General features: G+C 42.1%; 1 protein-coding gene and 1 long non-coding RNA gene across 6 annotated transcripts in view; one reads left to right on the top strand and one right to left on the bottom strand.

The window, feature by feature from the left end:
• The window catches only part of HORMAD1 (HORMA domain containing 1), a 17,088-nt gene extending 10,692 nt beyond the window's left edge, over positions 1-6,396 (top strand). For 2 of the 3 annotated variants that reach the window (XM_025193020.1, XM_025193019.1), the window contains exons 12-14: positions 1,729-1,805; positions 3,115-3,198; positions 4,344-4,800. In XM_025193020.1, the coding sequence (XP_025048805.1) occupies positions 1,729-1,805; positions 3,115-3,198; positions 4,344-4,541 (359 nt within the window). In that variant the 3' untranslated portion in view covers positions 4,542-4,800. Of the gene's footprint in view, positions 1-1,728; positions 1,806-3,114; positions 3,199-4,343; positions 4,801-5,207 lie in introns of those variants that run through there. The other variant, XM_006036665.3, reaches the window with a different exon arrangement.
• The window catches only part of LOC102378657, a 23,718-nt gene that overhangs the window by 12,681 nt on the left and 1,572 nt on the right, over positions 1-9,465 (bottom strand). Inside the window, exons 2-3 of one of the 3 annotated variants that reach the window (XR_003092005.1) lie at positions 8,486-8,587; positions 4,593-4,632 (exon numbers count right to left, since the gene is read on the bottom strand). This is a non-coding gene — a long non-coding RNA (uncharacterized LOC102378657). Of the gene's footprint in view, positions 1-4,497; positions 4,633-6,617; positions 7,714-8,485; positions 8,588-9,465 lie in introns of those variants that run through there. The other 2 variants (XR_001359016.2, XR_325266.3) reach the window with 2 other exon arrangements.

The following is a 9,465-nucleotide window of genomic DNA, read 5'->3' as shown; positions in this document are numbered from 1 at the left end:
GGTCAGATCATCAGCTCTGGCCTCCCTGTTCCTATTTTATTGAACAAAGAACAAAAGTATGCAATATATAGCACTACCGTCAATATAATATTGCACTGCTTTCTAATGTATAATCTGTGCCTTTATTTTATACTAGCAAATTGCCCATCAAAAATGATGGGCAGGCTGGGTGGCAGGGACAGAGCCCAGCGTTTGGTCCTGTGCTCCTGTTCCCCCCCCCCACACCCCCTCCCTGCAATTTGGGTTTGGGGGCCGGGGCCCCTCCCCCTCCTTCTGCCGCAGGACTGACCCTGTTGCCAACCCCCACCACAGCGGCCCTGCCCCTGCTTTAGGACTGGGTCCACTCCCCACACTGCTCTGGCCATGTCCCCTCCCCCTGGTCTCTCCCCCCCCCCCCCGGTTCAGGGTCAGCCTCCCCCCTGCCCTTCCCCCTCCAGCAGCAGTGGTGGACCCAAGCGCAGGCCTGGCAGCGGCCGCAGACACAGATTTGGCAGGGCAGGCGCAGGCCCAGTGTGGCAGCTGAGGGCATGGGGTGGCAGCCACGGGGTGGTGGCCATAGCTATCAGTAACCACCCCCTCCCCTCCCTGCTGGCTCTTCTTGGGGCAGGGAGGCAGAGGTGCTCTGGCCCCTGGCTCTAAGGAGCAGATCGTGGGGGCAAGGCCAGTGCTGCTGGCCTCAACCCCCGGCTCCGTCCCCTCTGTTATGGTGGGGCTCCAGTCCCCATCAGAGTGGCAATTGGAGGCAGCCAAGCAGAGTGCAAATAAAGCGTTATGGACAGACAGACAGACAGACAAAGGCTTTTATAATATTAGAATTACTGTTTTGTTAAGTTTTGCTTCGTGTTGTTAAATGCACTTTTTCCTCTCTCTCTGTTCTGAATTTATGCTGTGTTCCATTCATGAGTATTTCAGTGCACTTAAAACTCAATTGAAATAGGTTAAATATTTATAATACAAGATCACTATATATCACTTGAGTTTTTATCTAAACACTCCTTCTATCCCCTGAAACAGTACAGAAGAAAAACAAAATACTACAGTACTTAATAGAACTCTTAGTCTCTGTCCTCACTCTGACGTAACACTGTTTCTCACAGTAACAACTGCTCACATGGAAAAAGGTTTGATCCTGCACACTATCAAGTCTAAGGAAATGCATATACAATTATTTAATATAAATCTGATTTTCAGGTGTTTCTGTTCTAAGGGATAGCCTGATTCTCATTTCCACTAAGCCCCTTTACATCAGTCTGTCACTGTCATGGGGCTACAGCAGGGTAAGCAACCCCTGGCACAGGTACCACAGTGTGGCACGTAAAAGCATTTTGCATGGCATGCATGCCTCAGGGCAAATGGAGAAGGGGCGGGGCTGTGCTGCCACAACAAGGATCGGATCCCTTATGGCTCTCCTGTTGTCTGCCCCGTCACACCAACGTCAGACAAGTGGAGGTTGTGAGTGATTTTGGCACTCTGCCCAAAAATGTTTCCAACCCCTGGGCTACAGCCTAAATAAAAATTGGGCCCAATGAGGTGAAGACCTAAGGCACTGTAATTCCCATTAATAGAGTTGCTTTTGCACAGATGGAAGAATAGAGGCTTTTTAAAGTATCTGTTTGATTTATTTCTCACCTGTACAAAATATATATCACTCGTATCTAAGAACCAAAATGTAAAAATGTTTTTAATTCAGTGTATAACTTATTTTATTATTCAACAAACCTTGCACAGAACTTAGTTTAACTTGTGAAGAAGATGAAAACATGAAGGCTGGAGAAAGCCAGAGTCCATCTGTTTCCAATTCTCAGGTATAAAAATGTATTCTCTTCCAATCTCATTTTTTAATATTTTCCCAAAGTTCTGTGCTCTTTTGTTTTCACACTAACGTTTTCAGTTTTAAGGCACCCTGAACAATTAATAGGCAATCTCTGCAGAAATGCTTCTTTTTATGTTTCAAGCCATAATCATTAACAATAAAAAGAAATGCAAAACTCTAGAACTCTTGGTTCAGATATGATACCTTTTATTCAACCAGCTAAGACATCGCAAAAAAATTATCTTTTTTGAAAGCTTTCAGGCTCACATGCCATTTATCAGGCTCAGGGAAAATTAAAGATGGTAAAAAGTCCCCACAGGTAGGAAATACATGCATTTATATTCTATCCTTACACTGCATATTTTATAATAAATATGTTTGATATTTAAAGTTGTAAAAGCATTCAAAGGCATTTCTGTAATGGTGCTAAATATTGCAATAGACTGCGCCATATGATTAAAAATAGAAATAGATTTTTTCATGGTTGCAAAGCATCATCACTGAAGACTCCCTCTTTTACAGAAAATACTTAAATGTCTTTCTGAAGAAAATATATTGAATACATTTGCAAGTAAATAATTTCAGTGGTCAGATCTTTAACTGTATTTATGATTGATTCCAAGTCTGACTTTCTAAGCAAATGCTACAGCTAGGAATCATTCCAAAGACGATAACAAGATGAATTATAAAACCTAAATACAAATCTGCTGTCGATAGAACATCTTCCAACTTCTTCTAAGAAGAAACTGACTTGAAGTATTATATAAAGGAACATCCAGACAGCAGACTCCCCTCTACAACTTAGAACAAACTGACAACATTTCTGTTTTATTTGGCTCTAATAAAATAATGTGATATCCATAATATATGGATATTATGCAGGCATGTACAGTGGAAATCCCCGGTTTTCTTGTTGTTGATGAAATCCTAAGGCTGTTACAAAATAATACAAATACCCAGTGTATTCCCTGAAAACAGCACAATGCTGTGAAAGTGTAGAAGAGTACTACTTCTAACGCACATTGACCCTATGGTAACTATCAGTGATTGAATGTATAAATATAATTAAAAGCAACTCAGGGGCTAATTAAGCAAATCATGCACATGCCTGACTTTCAGCATAGCAGTCCCTTTGATTTCAGCAGAAGTACTTGTACGTCAAGTTAGGCATGCGTTTTAGTCCTGTTGTAGACTGAGCCAGAGCACTTGATGTCATGCAGGACTAGGCCATCTGTACTGATTTAGTCTTGTAGTTCTAAAGCATATTTTTGATTGCGGTAACATTTCTTTTCTGGTTTTAGGTTGATCACTTAGTAAATAAGACATCAGAATTAAACATGACTGAGGGCAAGACAAGAAGTGGAAAAATATTTCACAGCAGCACAGTTAGTAATTTATTTTTAATCCAAAATTCTTTGTATTCAGAATGAAAATATGTTCTTCAATACAATTTATAGTACAGGGCTGAAATCCAGTCCCATTGAAGTAATCAGAAAAACGTCCATGGACTGAAGCAGGCAAGGATTTTGCTGCAGATTCATTCTTGTTTGGCTCTTGTTAAGGAACATGAACAACACAGTTCACATTTGTATTCCTAATGTCAATGCTTATTCCTAAAAATTACATCAGTGTTCAGTCCCAACTGTCCAGCCGAGGGAATTATTTATATTTTCGTAGAATAAACTTGGCCAAAGTCTCTGTTGGCCTAATTCCATCAGCTACAATAGTGCTACGCCAGTAGAAAACTTAGCTAGTGCATTGCTTTACGTCTCCTGTAAATTATTTTATTTATAAAACATTGAGCCAGGACTCTGTGCACAGAAGCTTGATTTATACAAAATCTTGAAAAGTCTATATTGCTTTCTTATTCCAGGTTCAGTGTGGCCCCAGAATTTTTGAAACCCACTCCACCTACAGAAAACGTATTTGGGCTCCATACAGCTGGGACCAGTGGTGCCTGGGGGAAAGGATTTGACTCCTGCTGCAGAGCTCCTGTGTCACCCAAATCTGCCCCTCACCCTTCAGTGGCTATTACTCCAGTCTATGATAACCTAGAATTATATTCTGCACCTCTCTGCATCAGTTTGTCAGGCTCATGATCTACCTAAACACCAGTTCTATGGCCCCACTGCAGATTTCTGCTATGTGGGGCTGGTACACAAACTCTTTCCACACTGCATCAAGGGGAGCAAAATTATACCCGTGTGGCCACTTCGTCCACGATTCTTCCTGAACAACAACCCTTATTTGGGAATGTTAAGCACTACAGGTGCTTTTCCCTCAGAAAGAATTATGGGCAAATGCTACTACTCTCAGTAAATAAAGAACACTCTTCATCACTTATAGTTGAGAGAGGAAATTACATGTCATGGCAAAAGAAAATCATACCCTCCCTGTCGCCACTGAAAAGCTCTTCATTAATTTTTAACGCAGGTTAGGGAACAACAGTAGCTTAAGGATCCACAGTGGGTTCCTAAATAGCTGTCTGCAGTCATCTTCTAAAACTAATAGTTACTTTGTTTCTCCATAGGTTTGTGAAAATCAAGCCAGGGAACATTGCAAAACCAATTCTGCAGCAGCTAAGTGTTCAAAAGAAATCCAGAAGAGAAATCGGTCTGAGTCAGAAAAACTTGTAAGTTTGTTTAAAGCTGCATTAAGAAAGCAAAGGATGCTTTTTGTATGTGGTGCATATGCTGGCAAGAACTTCACATCTGTGTATGGAAAATAAAATGCAGAATGTAAAGCAAGATGAGGGGGATTCTGCAAAACGCTGTCTTACCTTAGCCATCTGCAGTGAACACTGTCTCATGCCATGCAAACTAAATGAAAAATTAAGATATTTCACATATTTTCATAGACAAAGGCAGAAGCAAAAACTAAAGCTTTCATTATTACTATGTCAGGCTACAGATAAACAAGCCTTAGTACTTCATATAGGCCTGAGCATAAAACACTGACAAATAAATTTTGGTTTTATTTAAATCTGTGTAAATCAAAAGCACCTTCATTAAGGTCAATGCAGTTAAATAGATGCAAAACCAAGTGTCTTGACAGTGTGCATCACCTAGTTAACATTAGATATTAAAGCTGGACTCCTAACAAACATCACTTTCTCTTGAAGCCGTGGCACAAAGGAGCCTTAACTCTGAGTTTATAAATAACTTTAAACTCTCTTTCAGTATGTGCATGAGAGTTCTTGTGTTTGTATTTATGTACAAGTAATGTCACTGCAGGCCTGGATATGCTGAGCATGGCTCCTTGTGTAGCATGCAGTTGATTCCTATTATGAGATTCTTTTTTATCTTCATACCTTTTTTCACACCTAACACGAGTGAGAGAGCCATGGTTTATTCAGCGCGTGACCTGTAATGCAATTTGTATTTTCTCTTGGCAGGTTCATCAGTTTGAACTCTCATCTAGCCAAGATGCGCTGCCAAAAAGGAGAAAATTTAGTGAGCCAAAGGAGCAGTTCTAGATCTCTATCTTTCTGCTCTTCATTTGTAGAATTCTTAATATGCTTATCCTTTTGTGTGTAATATGAATATTGTTAATGTTTCAGATAATTTACAGTTTTTTATTTTAAATTTTATTTGTGGAGAAAATGCAGAGTGTACTTTATAGCCAAGAAAAGCTTGTCAAGAGAGGCTTCAATTTTACATATTGTTTGTAATTTTTAAACAAGGTTGTGTTCCAGTCTGGAGAGAGATGAGATGTAACCATTAATCTGATCTGAAGGGAAAAAAAGCTTCCTTTAGGAAGATTTCTAGGAAAGTTTTCTACAAATGCCCTTCCTAAGATGATTTTGCTGAAATCCCATTGATGGTATATACTGTGCACCCTTGGAACTGAAACAGTGAGCTGCTGCCCCTCATGTCCTTTCTTGGGCTATTCTTAACAATCTTAATTTTATTCAAAACAATCTTTTTTTTTATTCAAGATATACCCAATAGACCCAACAGAAAAACTAAAATCACCTCTGGTATTTGGGGTTTATAGCAGGAAATCAGTCTAAGAAAGCTGGCGTGGCCATTCTGCAACAAGACTATAGCTACCCCTTTTTATTACACCGAAACAGCAGTAGCCTGAAAATTCATGGGACCTGATCAATTTCCCCAACAGTACCATACCCAAAGTAAAAAAAAACAAAACAGGATTCATCTCTTTAGTTTCTAATCTTACAGTGAAATGCAGGAATTCATATGCCACACTGTTGAGACGCATATAAAGCTAAGTATTAATCATTATTATATGCGGCATGCTGCCATGCAGAGTACAGTATTACATACTGTAATAATGAACTAGGGCCAAACCAGAAAAGCAGACAACTCAGCTTTTACAAATGCAAAGTGATGAGTTGCAGCTATTAGATAGTGTCATTTAACTGCTTTTACAAAATTAATTGTTTGCTTTTCATAAACTTTGTGTTCACTGAAATAAAGCTCCTTATAAAGAACAGGTAGCAACTACTTCTATAGTTCAACTACATGCAAGTAGCTCAGTATTTCTGCCCTTGGTTTTAATTTTTACACTAAAAATATCTTGTTATACTCCTCCCTAATTAGGACCATGTTATTTACTAATTTGTTAGTGTGCATTTCTTGAAATATAATGAGTCATAAAGTTTGACTTAAAGATGCTATTGATTTTAATGAAATGTCTTGGGACTTGATTTCAATGTGCTTTGCTTATTTTAGTGCCATTTTACAGTTTTGTTCCATTTTAGATGAAAAATAAAACTATAGAATCTGAATGGACTGGATAATGTCCATGCAAACACTACATGAAGAGTGCACAATATTATGAGATGATGCATTATGATGTAGTCTGAAAGAAACAGGAAAAAGCCAGGGGCATCCTGGCCTCCTCCCCTAAGTTAGACCAGCAGGTTCTAGCTTTTCCTGTTTCACTGGGGCAGTTCCCCTGCGCACCCACTTTCAAGTCGGGTTGGTGCTGCAGTATTAGAGCCCCTGTCTTCCCATGTCTGACTTCTACCATGCTGTCCAACTCAGACCTCTGCTTTAGGATTAAAGGCGTTTACATGTTAATACTTGTATCTTTCAGCCAGAGCTTTTATACTTCAGACTTTCAGACACAGATGAATGCAATACACTCAAAATATTCAGAGGGTATCAGGAGGTGAAGCAATGCTATTTAGGGCTGCCATCAGGTTTATTAACACAAAATGGCATTGGGGGTGGGGGGCATAAGGAAGTGCCCATTTGGGGGAGATGGAAGCATGAGTGACTTGTGCCCCAGTGTCTGGGCGAGCATGGCTGTGGCAGGAGCATGGCAGCAGTAAGCAGGGAGGTCCCACAGATGCCGCCAATGCTGATGAGCACCAACCAAGGGTCAGCGACCACTCACTGCTGTCGTCGGCAGCGACTACCAGGGATTGTGGACCGCCTGCAGATGCCGCTGGTGGTAGGGTGGTGAGCAGTGACCACCTGCAGGTGCTGCGAACATCTTTTTGTAGGGAGTGGACTGCCACACTCAGGGGGTGCACATGCACCTGTGCGCATCCCCTACACGTCGCCCTTGGATGGAAGTGATAGGTACTGTGCCTGTGAAGACCTGGACCTCCTTTCTAGCTGCTGCTGGACGGATACGTACCGATTTCTCCTCTAATTCTCAGTGTTGCCCTTGTGCAACAGGCATGGGTCTAGATACCCTACCAGACACAGCCCTTCTGGATTGTTTGGTGCTGCTGGTTCAAAACTAGTCCCTGTGACCAAGTAACAGACGCAGAGGTACAGAAGTGCTCTGTATCATCTGCCATCCTGGGGCAGCCACCCTGGAGCAGTTCGAATCCAGCTCTCTCATCAGCAGCTGAGTCTTCACAAGCCTACTTCAGGAGGAACAGGAACCGCTTTGTCTAATACTTCAACATCCTCAGCTCGAATCTTCAGGAGGAACAAAGACTCTTTTATGAAGGTTGCAGTACTGACCAAGGATACAGAGTTCAAACTTCACAAGTATCAAATTAATCCCCCTGCCACATATAAAACCAATTAAGCAAAGTAACACTGAACAAGGGAATAACAACTGGAAGATCTGACTGTAATTTTTCCTAAGGCACAGCAGAACCACTGTTAGAATTGTTTAATACAAAAATATATCGGCAGGAAGGAAACCTACAGTATCATTTTATTTGTTTAATTCTGAAATGTTGCAGTCATCTGAATAGATCTGCTCAGTTCTGTTTCCAGTGAAGACAACGACCTGACCTGCTGAATTTGGAACCTGCTTTGCTTCCCAGCACAGCTGGACACATTCCTTCAGGCAGACATTATACAGCTGGCATTACAACAACACCTGTGCATCGCAACCAAGGGTAGGATCTTGCTCTGCCCGACATTGGGCAAGTGCAGAACCCGAGGCAAACAATTTACAATCCAAGCAGACAAGGTAGACCTAAAATTGGGGAAGAGGGGTTCTGTGGTGCAAGGGGAGTGAACAATGTCATGTTCCAAATATAATTTTTTGGTTTGCTTTTCATTTTGGGGAGTGGGAATTGTTGTTAAAGGTGCTTATGGGGGGAGAGGAGGAGGACAGAGAGCGAGGAAATGGCAAGATGGAGGAGGTAGATGAAGGTAGTGGCACAGGCAGTAAAGGGGAACAGAAGCCTATTCAGTCTCCTGCACCTGGGCTGCAGCAGCTGCTCTCTGCTCTTACCTATCTGGCTTCTTTTTACATCCAAGCTCATGTGCTTGGGGTGGCCCGAGGGGTACATCCCCAGTGTCCCCAGAAGGGTGCTCCTTTGCAGAGTCCTGTACCCTGGGGAAGAGGAGTAAAGGCAGATTTCAGTCCCACCCTGTCCCCTGCAGCACACCGGGGTTAACAGGCCTAGCATCACAACTGTTCTGCGTTCAGCCATGAAAAGACCCAAAGCCAAGGCAGTGCACATTCACTCTTAATTCCCTCTCTCATACTGTTGCAGCTCATCACACACATCTATCTCCCTCTGCTACCTCTCTACTTCCCTCTATATAATCGCACCAATGCATCCACTCCTGGAAAAAGACCGTAACAGAAACCAGAACACTAAGGAAATTTCCTGCTGCCATCACTGTGTCATCCAAGGGCCTTCCACCCCAAACCCACAGCAATGCAAAACTTTCAACTTTTGTTTTCCCCCTAAAGTTCCCAGAGAGGATGCTTTTCTTTCTTGCTATCTTATTAAGCTGTTGAACAAAGGACGACACACATTTTCAAAACATTCGTGCTTTTGTGAAGAAAACTCATACCTAGAAAAACATCTAGATTTCCATATACAAAAGAAAACATAGTTTCACAGGAGGTGTTCAGGAGCACGTTGCTATTTCATAGTTAGGTTCAACTGGAATATGAACTAAACCAATATTTGTCCCCATTACAATGACTATTGATTGGGTCTGAAAACGAGGGTCGGAAGGGACTCAGGTGCCACAGCCTGTGCGTTCAGGTGTTCTCCACGCTGCAAGGTAGCAGTGTGCCGGAGGGGTGGCAGGGTTGATCCTAGGAGATCCCAGGCTCAAACAGTGGAAAGAAAAAGCAGGGTGGTGCATGCGGAGGCAGTGTGCACCACCCAAAACTGGAGCCTGGCCAGCTGGAGCCACACTCCAGCTGCCAGCCAGGCTCCACATGGCAGGATTGTTGCGGTTTAGCCCGTGTAA

The sequence above is a fragment of the Alligator sinensis genome, unplaced genomic scaffold (assembly GCF_000455745.1).
Source record: "Alligator sinensis unplaced genomic scaffold, ASM45574v1 scaffold838_1, whole genome shotgun sequence".
NCBI classification, from domain to species: Eukaryota; Metazoa; Chordata; order Crocodylia; family Alligatoridae; genus Alligator; species Alligator sinensis.
Note: the sequence above shows the minus strand (reverse complement) of the source record. Positions and strands in the feature narration are given on the sequence as shown.